Source organism: Cajanus cajan, chromosome 5, assembly GCF_000230855.2.
Source record: "Cajanus cajan strain Asha chromosome 5, NIPB_CcT2T_4, whole genome shotgun sequence".
NCBI lineage: Eukaryota > Viridiplantae > Streptophyta > Magnoliopsida > Fabales > Fabaceae > Cajanus > Cajanus cajan.
Window position 1 is genome coordinate 573,756 of NC_138521.1, and position 21,163 is coordinate 594,918.

At 35.0% G+C, this 21,163-nt stretch overlaps 5 protein-coding genes across 5 annotated transcripts; 2 read left to right on the forward strand and 3 right to left on the reverse strand.

The window, feature by feature from the left end:
* Positions 1–1,244: 1,244 nt before the first annotated feature.
* LOC109809009 (ATP synthase epsilon chain) lies at positions 1,245–2,429 on the reverse strand. Its single transcript, XM_020372227.2, has 2 exons — positions 2,181–2,429; positions 1,245–1,466 (listed from the first exon to the last, which is right to left on the reverse strand). The coding sequence occupies exons 1-2, from the start codon at positions 2,362–2,364 to the stop codon at positions 1,438–1,440; spliced, it is 213 nt and encodes a 70-aa protein (XP_020227816.1). The 5' UTR covers positions 2,365–2,429; the 3' UTR covers positions 1,245–1,437.
* Positions 2,430–3,205: 776 nt separating this feature from the next.
* On the forward strand, positions 3,206–6,936 carry LOC109809888 (putative xyloglucan glycosyltransferase 5). Its single transcript, XM_020373304.3, has 5 exons — positions 3,206–4,471; positions 4,835–5,143; positions 5,228–5,518; positions 5,799–5,912; positions 5,998–6,936. Exons 1-5 carry the CDS (start codon positions 3,734–3,736, stop codon positions 6,631–6,633), a joined length of 2,088 nt encoding a protein of 695 aa, XP_020228893.1. The 5' UTR covers positions 3,206–3,733; the 3' UTR covers positions 6,634–6,936.
* Positions 6,937–9,757: 2,821 nt separating this feature from the next.
* LOC109808544 (WD repeat protein) lies at positions 9,758–12,882 on the reverse strand. Its single transcript, XM_020371582.2, has 8 exons — positions 12,749–12,882; positions 12,448–12,667; positions 12,316–12,378; positions 12,098–12,237; positions 11,610–11,647; positions 11,481–11,526; positions 10,578–10,742; positions 9,758–10,208 (listed from the first exon to the last, which is right to left on the reverse strand). The coding sequence occupies exons 1-8, from the start codon at positions 12,852–12,854 to the stop codon at positions 10,033–10,035; spliced, it is 954 nt and encodes a 317-aa protein (XP_020227171.1). The 5' UTR covers positions 12,855–12,882; the 3' UTR covers positions 9,758–10,032.
* Positions 12,883–13,045: 163 nt separating this feature from the next.
* Positions 13,046–14,760, forward strand: PGR7 (proton gradient regulation 7). Its single transcript, XM_020371583.3, has 5 exons — positions 13,046–13,408; positions 13,489–13,560; positions 13,760–13,864; positions 13,961–14,110; positions 14,439–14,760. Exons 1-5 carry the CDS (start codon positions 13,046–13,048, stop codon positions 14,676–14,678), a joined length of 930 nt encoding a protein of 309 aa, XP_020227172.2. The 3' UTR covers positions 14,679–14,760.
* A 476-nt stretch (positions 14,761–15,236) lies between these two features.
* EXO70G2 (exocyst subunit exo70 family protein G2) lies at positions 15,237–21,121 on the reverse strand. Its single transcript, XM_020371168.3, has one exon. The coding sequence runs from the start codon at positions 17,808–17,810 to the stop codon at positions 15,807–15,809; it is 2,004 nt and encodes a 667-aa protein (XP_020226757.1). The 5' UTR covers positions 17,811–21,121; the 3' UTR covers positions 15,237–15,806.
* Positions 21,122–21,163: the final 42 nt, after the last annotated feature.

The window sequence follows — 21,163 nt, forward strand, 5'->3', positions numbered from 1 at the left end:
CGTTTTTTTTTCTAGTTAAAGATTTTTTTACTTTATAATGTTGCTCTAAAAATAATTCATAAAAAAATATGTAAAGTGTAAAATAAGAGTTAAATTTTAATAAGCAAAAATATCAATATATATTTTATAATAAATATTTGCATCGTGATTTCAAGTGTTCTAATGACACTACTCTAGACCCCTTTCAGAGGATCAAGAATCTTTTGATCCTATACAACCTCTATACAGCCACATGATGTTTAACACAATCCGTTAGCAATACATTATGAAAATCATAGGATAATCCGTTAACAGTAAACAATGGAAATCATAAGATTCAGCCAGAGACATTGCACAAATACTGAAGGGAAATGTTACATTGGTAATTATGACGTGCACATTAATATTTCTTTTATAGGTGTTCAACTTTTAACTGTTTGATCATTTTGAAAACAAGTTTCTACTTAGAATTCTTATCCTTATTCACTTACTAAGAATAAGAAATGATTAGATTTGAGCCAACCGCCACCCACCGTTCAAAAGACAGGTATATAATATAACGTTCAGCTAGGATGCCCAATGCTTCTGTTTGAAGCGTTTGTTTCGTCAGAGGCTAAAAAACGACATTAGCACTCCAGAAAAGCATCATATCAAGTGCAGCCAGCCATTCTCTAGTCCGCAAGTTTTGCAATTGGATTGATAAATGTCACTTTCTGTTTGTAATATGTTGAAGAAAGAAACTACCCCTCCAATTGGCAATTAAATGGCCATAAGATGCAGTACTCATTAATGCCATTTGGCCATAGCTAACAACGAATCATCGGCCAGATAACCCCCCCGCCCCCTCCATCATTAGCCATTTAACCATTAAAATGACATTCTAACCACCACCATGACTACTAAGAACAACACAGCTTGACAGGTGTATAATGTATTGTATATTTATGATATATGCCACTTTCCTTTCGCGAATTACATCATTGAACGTTCCACCGGCACTCAGTATAAAAAATGAACTGTGAAGCATTTAGGCATCCCGGCTTCCATGAGGTACATTTTCAAATATGCTTCTGTTGATGCCATGTTTAAAACCTAGCTTCATCAAACATGCATTGTTAAGCCCAGGCTTCCAATTCTATTATTAGACATGTTTCAATTCAGTTTTCTGTTCATTCTGGATTGGGGTATTTTCATTTTAAACTTTTTATAAACTTATGACCCAATAGGGCAGCTTTCCCATTTCAGCACCTAGAAGCAGACTAGAGTTATACAGCCAATTGCCATCAAGTTTAAAATCATACGTTTAAACGTTTATTATTACAAGACTAACCATGCAAATCAAAATCCAGTGCATGTGCCATTTCATGGGTAAAAAACAGGGGAATCAAACATAGAAAACCAAAGAAATGTTCAAAATGAAAATAACTTCCGGATCTCAAAGCTTCCAACTATTACGAATCAATGCTGCGGGGTGTCTGAACGAACAGCTGAAAAAAGAAAATTGAACACTTTCATCAGAGTACATCAAATACAAAACTTTGAACATGATGTTAGCTGCCAAACATTGAGAAATGAGTAACAAAAAAATGCCACAGTGGTGAACAAGCAAAAATATATCCACCCTCTTTTTAAACAAAAAAGAGGATCCAACGGTGAAATTATTCTCAATCAATCAATCCTCATCTAATGCAACATTTTAGACCAATAAATTTGTTCTGCAGCAAACGATAAGGCGAAAGCATTCTCCATTAATCTACATAAAGTAATAAACCTTGTTACAACAAGGTAGTAACTTGCAGTAGACAATGTCAAGAGCAATGTACATACATACAAAATGGAACCCAAGGTTGGTACATACATACATACATACATACACAGAATTAAGAATAAACAAAATCAGTAACAAAAATTAGAGAACCATGTAAATATTTGATCTCAATTAAAAACATATAAACAAATAACAAAAGAATAGAAATGGAACATGTTAAGGGAAGGGAGTAGTTGATCTGGAAACTCCGCATACTACGGGTACGATCCTCCCATAACAGAAAGTGAAACTGGCAAGCCCTATCAAAATTCGCGATGCCGAATTTAGGGTTATACATTTGGGCGAAGGACGATTTAATAATCTGAAAAGGAATTGAACGTAGGAATAATAATTGAATCCGTGAAAGGGTAGGAAGAGGAGAAGAGAAGCATACTAGGTTTTTCAGGTTTTCCGTCGACCCATTTGGAGAGAGAGAAATGAACCTTCTCGCGAGAGAGGGCTTCGGCCTTATGAGGTTCCTTGAGGCAATTCCTGACGAGATTCGCACATATGTTTGAGTATGTAATGTAGGTCATTCCCGCTGCCCTCCAAAACGGCACCGCTCCGCTCGACGCCATCTCCACTCTTTCTTCTTTCCTAACCAATGCTCTTTTTTGCTCTTCTCTATGCGTCTATTACAATCACAAATACAATCACACTGCTATGCTATACCATATGGACTATCCTCATCCTCTAAGCCCAATTACTCCTTAGGCCCACTTACCTTTTTCTCATCCTGTAATTTAAAATATAATTACAATATTTTTCACAACTAATCTAAGCATATGCTTATTAACTTTAACTGACCAGCATAAATTCTAGCATTGAAAAAAAATATATTAACATGGTGTTCTCTAAAATATTATATATATATATTTTATTAAACAATGAAATTTAAATAAATTATAAATTTGACTAAAGTTTATTGTCTACGCAACAACTTTCATATAAAATTTATTTAGTGATATAAAATAAGGAGGAAAATAACGTGCACCTCAACTTTTATACCTATTTTACACTCTTTTTATCTTTCTTTTCTTTTTACTATATTTATCATTTTGTCTCTCATAATTTCTTATTGTTCTTTTCTTGAGGAATGTTTAGGTAAAGTTCTTCTATTACTGGTAAGAGAAAAATATTAAAAAAAAATAAAATTAGTTTTTTCATAGTTTAAAATTAGTTTATGTACAAACTAATTTGAAGAGACTTTCTCCTATTGATTTTTCTAAAATTTTATTTTTAATTTATATATAAATTAGTTTTAATTTATAAAAAGTTTAATTGTTCTTTTCTTTTCAGAAAGTGTTTCTACATAAAATTTATGTAAAGAAACTGCTACTTGAAATGTATACGCTGGTGGACTATCAAATGGTCATTATAATTCTTCACCAATAGAGTTGAATGAATTCCATCTGACCCATGGTAGCAGTGGAGAGTTAGACAATTTTTTTTTGTTTGTTTGTTGACGGTCTTGTTTGTTTTGTTTAATGTTTAGTTTATAGATGCAGTAACTTGTTCACTGGTCATGGCCACATGGATTACTTCTTGGTTCTTCAACATGAGTAGACTAACCCATCTTGGTAATTTCAAACTCCTCGCCAACTCCAATAAAGAAAGAAAGACAAACAAAAGAACCCCACGCTCACTTCCACACACACTTGTGCTTCTCTTAACCTTTTTGCCTTCTCTTGCTGCATTCAGAGCACAATATGGCTTGTACTTCGCTACTCATAGGATTCTAAACCGGTGGATCTGACGCGACACAACACAACTCATGATATGAGTTTGTGACTCTTTCCTTCCTTAAACTGTTGTTTCTAAAACTTGAAGCCCGAAAATCCAAAATGGTTTTTCAACTTCTTCTCACTAATGGCCATAGGGTGTGCTAACACTTGAGTTGTGAGTGTTGGTGGTTTTGAAAAATAGGCTCGTGTTGTTTGTGTTGAAATGGGTTCAAGTCGAAGCATAGATTTTTCAAAGTGGTGGGGTGTTAAGGAGAGTTCGAGTTCTAGTTCAAGGAAAGGGAACCCGGTTGTGGTGACTATGGAGAACCCCAATTACTCTGTGCTTGAAATAGATGCTCCTGACTCAGCATTTCAGCCACTTGACAAAGACAGAGGTAAAAATGCACAGCAGTTCACATGGCTTCTGTTTCTCAAGGCTCATAGAGTTGTCGGTTGCCTTGCTTGGCTTGGTAATTCCCTTTGTTCATTGCTCCATGCTGCTAAGAAAAGATTGTTTTTGGGGCACGTGGAGACGGAGATGTCTGCCAAGGCAAAGTTTCTGTTCCGTGTAATTCTTGCATTCTTGGTGATGGCTTTGGCATTTTTGTCTTTTGAACTCGTTGCTCACTTCAAAGGGTGGCACTACTTTCACCACCATAATTTGCACCTTCCACAAACTTTGGAGATCAAAGGGTGGTTTCACACTGCATATGTTAGGTGGTTGGAGTTTCGATCAGACTATATTGCTCCTCCAATTCAATCTCTCTCATCCTTCTGTATTCTTCTCTTCTTAATTCAGTCTGTGGATCGAATGCTTCTCTCTCTAGGTTGCTTTTGGATCAAATTCAAGAAGATTAAGCCCGTCATTGATGGAGATCCCCTCAACTCACATGATTTGGAAGGATCCAACGAGGAATATCCTATGGTACTTGTTCAAATTCCCATGTGCAATGAGAAAGAGGTGACACTCTTATCTTAATCCTGTGTAGTTAGTACGTGTTGCTTTTTATTTAAAACCAAAAATATATGTCGGTGGTGGTAATCAATCAATCATTAAGTGGTTCTTTTGAACATATTATGATGATGATGGTAATTCGCCCCACCTTAATTTTTCTTCACTTGCTCTTATCATAAAGTATGCTATGTTGAATTATAATAATAATAATAATAATAATAATAATGTCCCTCTTTCATTATTTATCTCAAAGGCAGTAACTAACTAGAGTAGCTGTGATGCCTTGCCACTGGGATAGTGTTGATTTTATGGAATATGGATTATTACTCTTCCCAATAGTGATGTTGATAAGTTTGTCATTAAGTGTAGGTATATGAACAATCTATTTCCGCAGTGAGCCAACTTGATTGGCCAAAAGATCGGTTGCTTATTCAAGTTCTGGATGACTCTGATGATGAGAGCATACAGTGGTTAATCAAGGGAGAAGTCTCTAAGTGGAGTCAAAGAGGTGTCAACATAATCTACCGTCATAGGATGTTTAGAACTGGCTACAAAGCGGGTAATCTAAAGTCTGCAATGAGCTGTGATTACGTGAAAGATTACGAGTTCGTTGCAATTTTTGATGCTGATTTCCAACCAAATCCAGATTTTCTTAAGCAAACTGTTCCACACTTTAAGGTGACTAAATTTTTTCTTTTCTTCCTTGTTATTGCATATTCTATCCTTTAGTTTCCCTTTTACATTCTTGAGTCTGCATTGCAGGGCAATCCTCAGCTGGCATTAGTCCAAGCTAGGTGGGCTTTTGTAAACAAGGATGAGAACTTACTGACAAGACTCCAAAATATTAATCTGTGCTTCCACTTTGAGGTTGAACAGCAGGTTAATGGGGTCTTCCTTAACTTCTTTGGTTTTAATGGAACTGCTGGTGTTTGGAGAATAAAAGCACTTGAAGAATCTGGTGGCTGGCTTGAGCGAACAACTGTAGAAGACATGGATATAGCAGTCCGAGCCCATCTGAATGGTTGGAAATTTATCTTTCTCAATGATGTAAAGGTAACTGTTCTGTTACTCAGAAGACATGTTTTGTTTTGTTTGTTTTTTGGGTTTTAATGAAAGCTAATGCCCTAAGAATATATTAATTTCTATGTGCCTGCAACTGATAATAATATATAGTGATTTGGAAAAGTAGGATGAACTTGAACTGGGTGGGGTGAAGTAATAATCTGCAGTAATTGAAAGACGTTTCACTAAATTTTGGGATGTAATACTTGTGAAAAAGAACTGTTGACGTGTACAATTTAGGTTGCAGTTAGTCTAAATAATCTTCTTTCAGGTGCTTTGTGAGCTTCCTGAATCATATGAAGCTTATAGGAAACAGCAACATCGATGGCATTCTGGTCCTATGCAACTCTTTCGTTTGTGCCTTCCAGCCATAATAACCTCCAAGGTGAAGTATTTTCTTTTATTGTCTGTGCACTACTTTGATGAAAAACACAATCTAAACAACATGTTCTGATGTCATATTGTTGCAGATTGCCTTCTGGAAGAAAACAAACCTAATATTTCTATTCTTTCTGCTTAGAAAGCTAATCCTCCCATTCTATTCTTTCACATTATTCTGCATTATTCTTCCTTTGACAATGTTTGTCCCAGAAGCTGAGCTTCCTATCTGGGTTATTTGTTATATTCCTGTATTCATGTCGTTCTTGAACATTCTTCCTGCCCCAAAATCCTTTCCCTTCATTGTACCTTACCTACTATTTGAGAACACAATGTCAGTAACCAAATTCAACGCCATGGTATCCGGTTTGTTCCAATTAGGAAGTTCATATGAATGGATAGTTACGAAGAAAGCAGGTCGGTCATCAGAGGCTGACCTATTAGCTGCTGAAGAATGGGATTCAAAGGCCATGAGTCTCCAACTTAACAGAGGGACTTCTGATAGTGGACTTGCTGAGCTTAACAAAATAAAGGAAAGCCAAGAAACAGTTCCTGTAAAGAAAACGAACAAGATATATAAGAAAGAACTTGCCCTTGCATTCTTATTGCTGACTGCTGCAGTTAGGAGCCTGTTATCAGCACAAGGCATGCACTTTTACTATTTATTGTTTCAAGGTGTGTCATTCCTCCTTGTGGGTCTGGATTTAATTGGCGAACAAATGAACTAGAGGATCAGAAAGATGTGTAAAATACAAATTTGATTGTTACAAAGTTGAATAATGAAAGAAGCCAACCAATATGAATTGCTTTAAGATAGTTGGTTTGGCAGTTATATTCAAGTTGTCTGAATATGGCTCGGGTAACATGCTGAAGTGAAAGCTACCCTGGGTCATATCATAAATAAGTGTTATTCTTCAAGTGCATTTATAGATTTTTTTTTTCCTGGCTTTACTTGTCCATGTATTGTTGTCCATCACTGTACAACCATTTTTCTTTCCCTTTTCAATTTTCTGTGACGTTGAGCTGATTCATTTTGTGTCTGTATAATCTGCCATCATGTTGCTTGCATCACTTTTACTTCATACATATGTATTGAATGACACTGATATGTTACAACTGCCTAAAAATTCTACTCACTTTAGATGTGAAGGTTAATATTTTTCTGGATCTAAATTTCACTTCACGACACTATGTTTTAAGCCTAAGCTTGCAATATATTCATGCTATTAAGGTATATTTCTCATTTTGGATTTACTCTATGCTCTGGTAAAAGGGTATGTATATCATGTTTAATTTGGTGACTTAAAACGTTTAAATCAGTTTAGAATGGTAAAAGAAAAGAAAATAGTGTCGGCAGGCAGTGAAGATTGGGGAGAAAGAAAGCATTAAGCAGTATATAGTATCATGCTGACGGAGAATTGGTTCATTAATACGCATTTTGGATTTGCTGATAGATGAGAAATGTGCGTGTCCCACATGGGACCTATTTGTTTTAATTCAAGCTTTAAGCATAACCAAAGATATTTTAGGGCATATACGAGTCCCACATTTGACTCATGCCAATCGCATTTTCAATAATTGTAGGGCACATGTGCACATACCTCTCAAGCTAGGATGGTGGACCCTGCTGCCTCAACAAAGCATAATCTCTTCTGCTTTTGAAATACTCAAGTCCTCAATCCATCATAACGAACACACTCTTTTTTTAGCACTTTACTAAGAGATTATAGCCAAAATTTTACACGAATTTAAAAGAGCAAATCTTTCCTATCAAAATTTTAAATTGTCCCATGGGTTTACATGATCTGGCCACTACCAACTAACAATGAGTGTACTTTTACTTTTATGGAGGAACATAAAATGTCCATTTCAAATTTGTGTTCTTGTCATTCCATTTTTTTTATCTTAATCTTATCTAGAAAGAAATTATTAAATGTTCCAAGATTATTAAAATTTTCATTAATGTTCACATAACACAAAATCAAGCATTATTCATTTTTTTGTTAATTAAAAAATTTAAATACTTGTCATATAATTTATTTTTTTATGTTGCATAAATGTTAGTCGAGATCATGTTTAAATGATGGTTTTGTACTAAAAAAAAAAAAACATAATTCCTAACTATATTCTATAAGACGTTTTTGTTGAAAGAACAAAGGAAAAAATAATTATCAAAAGTTTTTGTTGCACCATCTTTTTTTCCATGTAAATAATTCTTTCCTGGTCTGAGTTTAATGCTGTTTATAATATGCAAATCTATTTTTGGTCTTTCGTGAATGTGGAAATGTAAGCATTACTATCAGGTGAAGATGCACTGTAATTCTTTATTTTTCTTATTCCGAACAAGGAGCCAAAGAGAACAAAAATGGTTGAATAAATTTTAATAATATAATATGCTTTTTTAAAAGTATTTTAGTAAAATAAACGATGAGATAATGACACATTGTGCTTATTTTTTATTTTAATTTGTGAAGTCGAGAAATTTCATATTTCTATTAAAAATAAAAAAAATTAAATTAAATAATAAAATTGAAAATATGTTACTCTAATTTGTGTTATTGTTATCATTGAATTTTAAGATTTTGGGTTTAAATCTCGTTTAAATTATGGATTTGATATATATATATATATATATATATATATATATATATATATATATATATATTAATAATAATAAAGTATAATAATCTATTAAATGAAAGTGAAAATATTACTAAAAAGGATATGTTCCATATAGATTAATATCGATATAGATAAACTTACCCAAGTTAATTACTCACGTATGTTTCTGTTTTGTGCTGTTGAGTGTTGACTGTGTTCACATGTTTCGCGTGAATCGAAACTACCGCTCAAACATACAGTTATTGATAGAGAGAAAAAAGGGTCAATGCTCATGTGCTTCCTACAATCTGATTGATGTAAAGTGCAAACCTCAACCTTCTGAAATTCATTGGAAAAGAATAAAAAAATATAGCATACAAAACAAAGGAGGGACACAAAAACAGTGACCTTCATTAACAAAGCATTTTAAATTATATTAAATGTCTAACAAAAATACAGCCATGATAAAGCATTCCTCAAAATGTATTTTCTTCATCGTACAGAGTAAAAATTACAAGATTTTTCGTTTATGCGGTGCTTCATATTGGACCTACAATACTTTAGTGGCATATAATAATACCAAAGTAAGGTTGGTAGAGATTTGTTTATTGAGAAGGCTTAAATCTAGTAAGAATATGCTTCAAGAAACTTGACTTATTGTGATTGTGGATTCAGTGGAACAGTCAGCTATAGTGCCATACCAAACGATCCTTGGACGTTACTGCTGCAAAATCTTTGGACCCTTCTTTAAAGGTGACACCATAAGCAGTGTTCCTTTCCATCTAACTCCAAGTGTCCCATTATGACTGAATTGCACTGACTCCACCGACAATTCTCACCCATAAGGATAAATAAATAAAACAAGGAGAAAAGACATCTCACCATTTACACCGTATGTTTGTTCGGTTCATGTGAATCACGTTCGACCCTCGAGGTTTATTAATAAAATTTGTAAAGCAGTCAAAAGTCATTTATCAGCTCAGATTTTAATTCACATATTAGCTCATTTCAACTTTAGGCTTCAACTCAAGACAGGCATAAACAATTGAATAGTCGTCTGTAACTACAACGTTTTTGTTGAGGAAAGGGAAATACAATTCTAATCGACAACGCATGTGAGGTTGAACTTTGCTTTGATGTAACAGAAAGAAAATTATATTTTAGAGTACTGTTAAATCTTTTAGAATTCAACCTAAATATTTAATGTATATGAAGTACAAACTATCTTGAGAATAAATGAGGATATTAAACTAGCTGAGAATGTAGCAGTCATTTCTCATTTCACCTTATCTTATAGCCGAACATGTAACATCACGTCCAACGTACGTTTCTTTCAACTAGCTCTAAACTGAGATCGTCCGTACAGAAACAGCAAAAATGGACATGGAGTCATATTTCCCTCGTATATAAGCCTTAGAAACTTATATGTTCAGACATCATAACTTAATAGAAACATCGTTGATATGTGCACAACTGTTAACAAAAGACTCGTTTAACTTTAACTAAGGGAAGATTAACCACTTTCTTCATTGATCTTGTCGTAATGATGTGTAATCCTTGACCATTAAAATCTCCCCGCATAACTTTCGTGGGACTTGCTCCAACTTCGTTCCTTCTTGCCATGCTTGCCCCACTGAAACCCCAGGTGCTAGATAGCGAACATACACAACAATTTGATCGTTGAAAGGATAAGGATGTTTAACTGCAAAAACAAAAGCCAATTAAATATTAAATAAAACTGGGGTATGCCAGGAATTTGAACAATGACATGAAGACCACCCAGCTTGCCCTCTAGTGTATTAAAGGGTAAAGCAATGAAGAGGTACAGTATAACTAGAAAAGAGTCCCCAAGAAAATAATGCCCCAAGAATACACCAAGCAGACATATCACAGAGAAAGTTTAGGTTAAAATTTAACATCTAAAAGTCAGTATAATTCTCGAAAACAAAAACTTTATATACATCATTGGCTCAAAAAACATGATGTAGGTTAGTGTAATTACCCTTAATAGATATAAATACTTTAAATAATATAACATACATGTATAAAAAGAACAAAAAAAGGTCCCTACCTGGTTTTGGGAAGCCTAATGGGAGTTCTTTGATATCATATACTCCATCCCCGAATTCATATGCTAAATCACATGGCTGTTCAGTTGACATAACTTCCTTAATTTGTCTCACCATAAAATACAACGGAGCGAAGGAGTCAGCAAATGCAGCCAAAGCTGATCCACCTGGGTGGTTGTGAAATTCATAAAATATGTAATTATTGCTAATTGCAAGGACAATCCATTTTAAGCTTGAAATAGTTAACCACAAACAATGCAGCCATGGGATACAAAAAAAAAGCCAAGCGGCACAATTGAATTCATCAAAGATCCTTGATTAAACCAGTCATATCAACATATTGAAGGCAAACCAGCAAGATTATACAACCTCTTTGATCTTCTTCTATAATTCTATACAGATTATTGAAGCATTAGTACTCAGAAACCATGATTTAACGAATTAAAGTGTAACCACTACACAGGTAAAGGCATAAAGCTAACTATGACAATGTACATTATATGACTTTCTAGTTTTGGACAAAATCATAAACTTATTTTCACTCCTTAGTGTAAAGAAAAGGGAATGCGAATTCAATATTATGGATTCATAACAAGTCTTGTGTAAAAGAAAAATAAGTTTCCTTTATTCCTTTACTTTTGTATGTTCGTGTGCAAGTTACTGAGTGTATTCTGTATGTAAAAATAAGTCTTCTTTTAATATTTTGAATCCATATGAACAATTGAGACACCATATATGTTGTTGCATGTAATTGGACATCAAATTGACATTCAAGATCAGACTGACAACACAACCTGAAGATACAAGGAGCAACGGGATTTAAGATTGATGGACATTTTACTACAATGAGTGCTTGTGTAAGGGCATCCATCATGCATTTCTCTGCCAAAAGTTAAGAAACTTACTGATGATTCTCCCATAGACCTGGCCGTCCTTGCAAGAAAATATAGCCTTAAAAAGTAGCAGAAGAGTCAATTCCTCAAATGTCCTTACTGTACTAGAGCAAAAAGGCAAAAAGGAAAAGGCGATTTTACCTTCCTGAAGGAATTTATCCAAGAAATTGGCATTGATCCTATTTAACAAAGTTCAGAATTAATATAACGTTAGTTTTTAAAGCTTAAGACATGCTAAAGCCGAAAAGCTAATACATACAAAAAGATGACAAATATTTACAACCCAGAGACATATTGAGGTACACAGCCAGCAGAAGTATTGGAACATGAAGCCATCAAAGAAGACAGATCAAATTTGCAGGGAAAGAAGCCTTTTCCAATTTAAATGAAAGGTTATTATGATTCCAGGAAAATCAAATAGGAAAAAACTTGGGCATATATAAGAAAAAGGGAAAACATTTAGACCACTAGAATTCAAGCCTGCGTGGTATTAGAGAGCAAAGTAGCCCATAAATTACTGGTCCATTCCTTCACAATGAGGAGTAGTAGGAAACAAAATGCATTCGTTGTAATTAACTTCACCGTGACTAATACCAACAACAATGACGACGATGAATCAGTTCACTAACCTCCACTTGTTCTGCAATTATAATATTCAAGCATAACATCATCTTTGTTGGAGTTGGACAAAAAAGTAGACGCACTTTTCTTCACTAACTTAGGATCCTCATAACGTGTACCAGCTATCTGCCAAGCCATTGACACGAGTCTGCACAAAAATTCCCAGTGTTAGATAAGATGAATGCGAAATAATATAAGCATTTAGAAAAAAGAGTAAGGAAAATACCTAGGTTTCAACAATCGCAGAAGTCGATGACGCCTTTCCTCAGGAATATCCTCAATTTTTTTCCTGAACAGAGATTGAGTGAGAATGAGAAGTAGGTGCGCCATTGTTAGAGTTGCATCATGAGTTACCTACCATAGGTATGCAGCGGGATTATAGGAAGATGGTTCCAAAGGGATCAAGTTCTTAGGAGGATCAAGAAACGTGACCACATCCTGTTCATCCAAGTAAGCCTTTTTACCACTTGGAAGGATTTCAAACGGTTTATCATCCCAAGGTGACACATACAATTGATTGCTCCGAGATACAGCACCGCAAGTAGATTCCATAACCCCATTTCTGCACAATCCCAAACCTAGAAAAATAATCATCCAATTAGTTCAATAGAAGTAGCATAGCATAACACTTTGGAGGTGGTATCAACTCATGCACCTACCTCTCAGCCTTTGATGCATCGGGCGAGAAAAGGAACGAGAACTTGGACAGTGATGGTGCCGGTGCCAGCATGTTGGTGGCGGCGTGGCTGCTGCCGTCATCGCCATGGCATGAAGATAAAAAAAGTCAAAACGCTCCGTCTACTGTGGATAAATAAAAACGCACCAAAACGGAATGTCGTTTAGTTAGCGAGAAATAAAAAAACGACATATTGAGGTGGTGCGTAGCGACAGGTTGTTTCTTCTTATCTTTTTTACTTGCAGAGGATAGTAGAGGGGTGCGATCGGAGAGTGAAGAAATGCTTCTTCAAACGAGGCAGTTGGGCGCGGCGAGGGCGAGCCCATGGGTGACGCTCGCACCATCAAGCGCGGCCAAAAGAAAAGGTTTCGTTTCTTGGAGAATGAGAAATGGGGGCCCAAAATGCTCGGTGTCGTCGTCGACCCAATTGGAAATGAAAAGTGAGAGCAAAACGAAGCCGTATCCGGCAGAGGTATCGAGGACCATAATGGAGTTGGCTCGCGTGGGCACGCTAAGTACGTTGACCCAAGAAGGTTGGCCTCTGGGTACTGGGGTTCGATTCGCGGTTGACCCCGAATATGGCACCCCTTTTTTCTGTTTCACTTCCTCCCACACTAACATTCCCTCTTCTCTTCATGTTCAGGTACCTCTTCTCACTCTCTAATACACTCTCTTGATTATCTATTTTCAACTGATTTATTTTCCTTTCTGTTTGTTTATCAGTTTCAACAATCTGGATTGCGCACTCCTCAATGCACTGTTCAAGGAACCCTTACCAAACCACCAGATCCAAAGGTAACTAAGTAGTCCCTTAAGCATAGTTTGTGTGTATGCTGAGAGATGTTAGTCCTTTGAGTGGATCTCAAGTATTAGTCATTAGCTTCAGTACTTCGAGGAATTAGTCACTACTCATTAGCTTCCAAATGAAAACTAACTAGTTAGTTCCCTTCCCTATCAAATCAAACCCCGTCTCATTGTGTATGTCTGTGTGTAGCGTCTTGTTTCTGTGTGGAGGAAGCGGTTTGGAGAAGAAGTTGATCAAGATTTTATTTACATTATTGCCGTGGATCGTGTACTGCAATTGGAAGACATTCAGGAGGTAGAAACCAACTTCACACTCATTAACCTTACCATAATCTATCTAACCTTGCAATTTAGCTTCTTATGGTTATGCCTGTAATTTGCTTCACTGCAGGATGGCGTGTGGGTCACGTCTTCAGATTACAAAAATGCTCAACCAGATCCTCTTCGAGACTCTGCACTCAACTTAGTCACTGAAATCAACACCAACAACATGGAAGACATTACCCGATTTTGCAATGTCTACGTTGATTTGGATTTTCTGGTTTGTAACTACTAACACTCTAGTCTATCTAGATAAACCTTTCTAAAAGTATTCAATATTCATAGAAAAATAAAATAGAATGTAAAAATAAGATAAGTTTTTCTATGGCTAAAATAAGTTAAAAATAAGTTTTTGAAGAATCTAATATGAGAAAGAGAAAAATTTTAAAAATTAGTTTATGCATAAACTCATTATCTTGTAAGTGTTTTTAGAGAAGTTTTCCAAACATGTTTATTATCTATGTCTATTAAATAATGTCATCGGAAACACTTTGTTAAACAGCATCCCACTCTAAATTACTTGTGCTATCTTTGTTTGTATTTGGAAGGTTTCGGAAGCAAAGATGATATGGGTTGATCGGTTGGGGTTTGACATGCGTTTGTCTTCCCCTCACAGAGGTGTATTTGACGTCCGCATTCCTTTCCCCAGAGAAGTCACCGATGAAAAAGGTGCCAAGTCCACATTTAATTGTATGTCACAACTCGCTTGGGAGGTTGAAAGGAACTTCCAACATCCAGACTTTACCAAGGTTAAGCAATTGAAGCCAGTGAAGTCCTGTTTTCTGTAACCTACACACCAATTTTGTTTTATTTTCTCATCTTTGTCGAATATCCATCGTTGGTAATTTTTCAAGGAATATGTTCATGTCTTATCGTGGCTTCATTTACTTTTGCATGCCAAGTTTTGATTCATCTAGTTGAGTGGGGTGGTGAGCGGGCTATGACAGGATATTGAACTGCTTTTACCGATCTTAAAAAATATACTAATTAACAAAAGAGTTGATGCAATGTTTGATGTACTTCTAAGTTCTTAGGTGTTTTGTAGCAAAAGCAGGAAAAATCCTATGCACGTGGTATAATGTATAGGCAATGCATTTTGAGATTAAAACCGGGTTCAATAGATTCAAGTAGGTGTTTGCATATACTCATACATCTATAAATGTGTGACATTTAAATAACAAGTAGTATACAGACATATGCCAAGTGTTATGAATAGAATATAAGGTTAATTATATCTTTTCTTTTTCTTTTCTTTATTTTGATTGGATATCACCGGAGGCATAGTTATCAGCTTAATCCTTGAATAAAGGTCGTAATTAGGTAAAGCAATTGTCAGAATGGCTATTTCAAGATTCAAACTTGTAACACTATGGGTAGAGTTTATATAGATTCGTAAGTCACTTCCATTGCGACGAATGTATGTTGCGTGAATATGATGTGATTGATTCGTGTCTAAGTTAATACCAAATGTAAGTATCTTAAAATATTTTTCATGTAATATGATAAATACTTTAAGCTTAAGAATAATCTAAAACTAGAGTTTGTTGAAGAATGCAACTTTGTTACTTGAAAATCTTTTTTCCAATATTTTCTTAAAAATGGAAAAGTAATTACATTACGTAACATACATTATAAGAGAAGAAAAAACTTATATATATAATTCCATGAGAGGCATTTATTCATGTTACTATATACATCTTTTTTCTATAAAAAAATGGAATAATGAAACTTTAAAAATTAAAAGATAATAAATTTACGAAAGTGAAAGTTATCTTTATTAAAAATATTAATTAAGCTTTTAACTGTGATTGCATACAAGTAGCAGTGAAGGCCTACGTGCAAATGATTTGTATCTCTCTACACAGACATTACGTTAGAGTTACATTACCATTATGTTAACTACAAGAGAGAAAAAATCATAGAGCAGCTAGAGTCAAACGGAATTGATGACTGACTTCTTTTATTTTAGTAATCAAGTCTGTCTGTTTAATGCTACTACCCTTCCTCTGCTTTGGCTGAAACAGAGACCAAATCTTGTTCTCCAAACTCTGCGCAGTATATTTCATATTCTTGTCAACCTTAGCATCACTTTCAATTAACAAACAATAATTCTTGACATAGGCTTTGTAGATTGGCACAATACCTTCCGCCAAATGCTTGCATATATTTTCCCTCAAGATCTCATCTGATATTACCCAATTAGATTGTTTCTTGTACCTTTCATCAAAAGCTAAATTGAAAGCATTTAGCTTCTTTGCCAAATCTTGGCTTGTCACACTTGCACCAGAGGATGAAAGTATGTCCTTTTGAACTACAAGAATAGGTAGAACCTTTCCCCAGCTATTCCTCAAATAAAGTGCTGCATAATAGTCCTTATATTGTTCGTGTGCTCTTAACCAAGAATCTCCCATCATATTTCCAAGCACAGTACCCCTCAAATTGCTGAAATGACAGTGGTTATTCATCATAAAAAGGTAGGACAAAGTGATATCTTCATAGACCTTGGACCAAGCATCCAAATTAACCGCAACCTCCTTGATTGTGTTATATATTTGGCTTAAAACAATACCCTCTTCATATGATTCCTTTCTCCAGCTAAGATGTATTCTCAAAACCTGTGTCAAATGTGGCCTAAAGGCATCACCAAGCAACTGATTGCAGTAATCTGTCACAAAGCTTACAAGCCTGGGAACACTGCCATCTGGGGGAGGAGAAGTTGGCCTTTGCAACTTAACTTGTGCTGGAAGTTGCCAGAATATCTCACTGGCACCATTGACTACTTTTTTGATAAGATCCTCTGTCACAGTTCTAATTTCTTTACAAGCTTTCCAGCTGAAAAGCTGGTTGAATTCTAGTCTTAGGCCATTTAAGACCCTGAATATGGACAGCAGGTTCAGCAACTTGAAGGGATCATTTTTCCTCTCAGTAACTATCCTTCCAAATTGAATAAAAGAAAGAATCCCTGATTCAGTGGCAATCTTTGCAAAACACCCCATCCATGCTTCTGGCCCAATTTTCTCAAAGACAATAGTAGAGAGCCTGCACTCAATCTCAAGCAATCGCTTCACAACCAACTCCAAATGGCTGCCCCATTGGTCTATGTAACTCTCTATACACTGCCCAGCCTCAAATTCAGCTGTTGTAGTCTCGAAGTAACTCAAATCTAAAGTCTTCAAGCTTCGACGAGCATTCGTAACTCGAACTTCAACGTATATAGATTGACACTTGTCTAGCCTGCCAGTAGCATGTAATCTCTCAATGATGGCATGCAACTTCCCTGCCAAAGAACCTGTCAATGGCAAAAATTGTTGGCCAATGTGTGATGTCAACGAAACCAAAGGAAGAGGCATCGAGTTTGCTATCAGAAGCCTGTGGAACTCAAGCTCTAGTTTGTCAAAAGCAGTACTAAGAAGTCCTCCATCAAGGCGAGCACCTTCCTCCTTGGCCTGCAATTGTTGCAATATTCTCAAAGATTTCTTCATATTCAACAGGTAAAGCTCATTGGTAATTGCTTTGTCTTGTAAGAACTCAAAAACGCCCTTCAACCAGCCAACTGCTAACCTGCAATTATCAGTGAGGAGCTTCAGTGCCTCCTCAAGCTTCTTTGTGTCTGAGACATAGGTGTGTAGATCAGAACAAGGGTCTTTCAAGAGAGAATGCTCCAACTGATTAACAGAGTCAAAAACCTTGAGGACGGCAGCAGCAGAACATAGAACACTGTCTATACCATGGTCAATGTTAACTAATGTGCACCTTTGCATTGAGATGGGTCTAAGGGAAGCTTGCAAGGACAGATATTTCTGGTTAAGTAGCTCCAATCTTGATCCAGACTCATCTAATGCAGAGGCAATAGCGCTTGATGTTTCCAAACTAGTTGTCAAGCTATTTCTGGCTGCTTCAAGATCCCCTTTGATTTCCATGTCAATGGCAAATCAAGTACTAACTTGAAATGATTACTAGTTTGGCTTTTAGTTTTAGATTGCATTAAGTTACACATGAAGGTTGGTCTAATGAAAAAGATAATCTTTGTTGGTTTCTTGTTCATCGCCCCCACTCACATTCCTTCACCAAACTCAACAAACAAAGTAAAAGGGAGATAACTTCACTTGGAATACAAACATCTCAGTAATCTCAACCACCAGGCGGTAGAATTTCCTTGAATTAGGGTACCATATGCACAACTAATTTCTGTAGTCATTGTTTATTCCTCATATTGTGTTGGTCAAGCCTAGCTTTGTTGTTTTATTAGACGACCAACACCTGCTTGCTAGTCTTGCTTCAATTGCCTCCACAATCTCCCAACAAAATACAACGAACTTCGAGTTTTCGCTGCACGCAACTCCTTTTGATTTTACGCGCCTTTAATTTGTCTTGTAACTGGTGTCATGAAGCAAATGTCACAATGAAAAAGCATACAAGTTACGAAGTTGTTATTTTACAGGTACACTCGTGATTAACGCGAGATAAAAACTTCTTACAAAATTTATTTAAATTTATAAAAATAACTTGCGATTCAATGGTTTGATAGTTTGATTCTATAATAATAATAAATAAATAAAAACTCACTTTGATATCTCAAAGAATGAATCTTGGACTATTGGAGGATATACTTGTTACAAATAAATAAAGTTTTATTTATTTATTTTATTGATTTTTGAATGAAACTTATCAAAATAATTTAATTTATTTCAATAACTCTTATTAAATTTAAGCTTAATTATATTTTTAGTCTTTAGCATAACAATTATGTGAAACTAGTTACTTTTTCAAGTAACATAATCGTGCAATTTTATTTTCTCAATCATTTTTTTATTAAAAGTCCAACAATTTTAGTTGATATGAAATTAATGGATGACATGGTGTTCAATTAGGTAGATGACACAATGTTGACATAACACGAAAATGTGTCATGTGAAAATGTTAAGTAATTACTTATTACTTATTTAAGTACATAATTAAAAGGTTTTTCTATTATTTACACTTACTATTTCTTTTTTGTTTTCAAATAAAGAATGTCAACATTTGTATTCTTCCTAAGAGTGTTCATAACAGAATCAACCCGAATGAAAAATTGTAAACTGATCTAAAAAATTAAAAATTGATAAAAAAAATTGCAAATTAGCGATTCGGTTTGGTTTTTAAATTTCTAAAACTGCGCGGTTTGATTCAGTTTTCGGATTAGAATGTGAAACCACTTCAAATCAAACCAAATCACACTTATTTGTAAAAAAAAATCTAAATGCATAGTGTGTGACACCCTCTACTCCTCATACATAAATTCAATATCATAAAATAATATTCTGAAAAACATTATTTAATAATTGAAAACTAAGGGTAAAAGATATCACATTCAAAACTCCAAACATAACAAGACTAAAATTAAAGTAATTACAAGAAATATCAAATGTTGCAAAAACTTTTTTCAAGAAAAGAAATAAAAATCTCTAATGCAATAAAATAGAAAATAACCCTTGTACTAAAGTCCCAATGTCACATCCTATTAGAGCAATCTCATCACCAATTCAATTTCCTCCAAAGTCAAAGTCACTTGCATAACATACCAAAAACAAGACACAAAAGACAAATGAGAGTAAGAACATATTTCACTCTGACTACTGATGCAGGAAATGGACGGATAGCTACAAACATACAAAATATATAACTAGATAAAATATAATCAATAACAATAATTTATTCATCGCAATGTAGTAATAAAACAATGAACATTCCATATCCTATCACACCACATATCATCATAATAACATAATTAATATACAAAGGTATGTTATGCTCATGCAAGGACAAGACTCTCCTAACTACATGCATGTGGCACTAGTAAAATACTTTATCACCATCCGAAGTTTGAGTAGTCTAAGAATACATATTGGGTCAATCCATCATAGCAATTTATACTAGAAGAAAATGCATTAGTGGCACATCGGAATAATTATGTTAGTCAAGTTTCACCCTATGCATACAAAGTGGTAGGACTAGGGCTCTCAAACTTAATTATCTCTAAGGTCATGGAATACCCAAACTTTTATATAAGGGGGACCTTTTCTAACAACGTATTTCATATAGTACTCATCACACAAAAACATAATTATGCAAATGATGAATGACATACAAACTCTCATGCATGATCACAAAAATCATATCCACGTAATCTCTTAATTCTCAGTTTGCTTCACCGCTAAGTTATACTTAGACTTGCTCACTTGATCACTTATATATCACATGATTCATGTTAAACAATATTATAGGCTTCCAATACTCCTCATACATTCTCAATTCTCAACCCTAAGCACATCACATATTATTCATTTACTTCACATTACACAAGTAATTCAATAACTCACTCAACTTATTCATGTGATTCGTCAATCAATGCTAATATAATCAAAAACACAATTTTACATATACCAATCTCAAATAAGGACGATGTCCAACATGGGGTGCCCAACACCTAACACGATTAAGGTCGCGAGCCTCTAGAAGGATCATGCCTCAGTGTGACTCTTCCTGTGCCCAACAAGATCACAACAAGGAGTCCCTTGGAACTCACACCTAACGTCAATGATGTGGCAAGCATTTTGGGCTTACACACCTAGCAAGCCCAAGATGGTGCTTGATGCGATATCAGTAAAAACTTGTTCTACAAAATCACGAGCTACACTCTCAATTTGGATTTTACCATCGTCACGATTTCATGTTATAAGAGGATATCTAAGTCTAATTAATTCGTTCTATCACAAGTAATTACTATATGTCATTGTTTCTTCAATAATTTACTTTTTATTCGTCCTTAGGATTTTTTCGAAAACCCACAAACACTTATAGATTCATAACTAAGAGCAATTTACATATCAACAACACACTTACATATATAGAAATCAAAAGGCAACGAATACACTTTATAGTTACATACAAAATTTGGGTTTAATTGCAAGTAACGAGATTGAGAGTTAATTTTTCTACCCAACAAATAACCTACACCTTGGAGTGAGATTCTCACTCCCTCCTTACCTTGATGGATGCTAAAAGTTGGGTTTGAGTTTTTGAGCTCCTCTCCAACCATCTCTAATTCTCCTTCTTTTTTGGATCACAAGACACACGAGTTAATTGATGAAGTTAAGCAACTTTAACCTTACTAACATATTTAAATAAACCGCTAACCCTAACCCTTGCATAACTCGTTGATAAAAAGTCCAATTAATTATTTTTCACTATTTTGAAAATAACTAATAAACAGTATTTATTATTATTTTGAAAA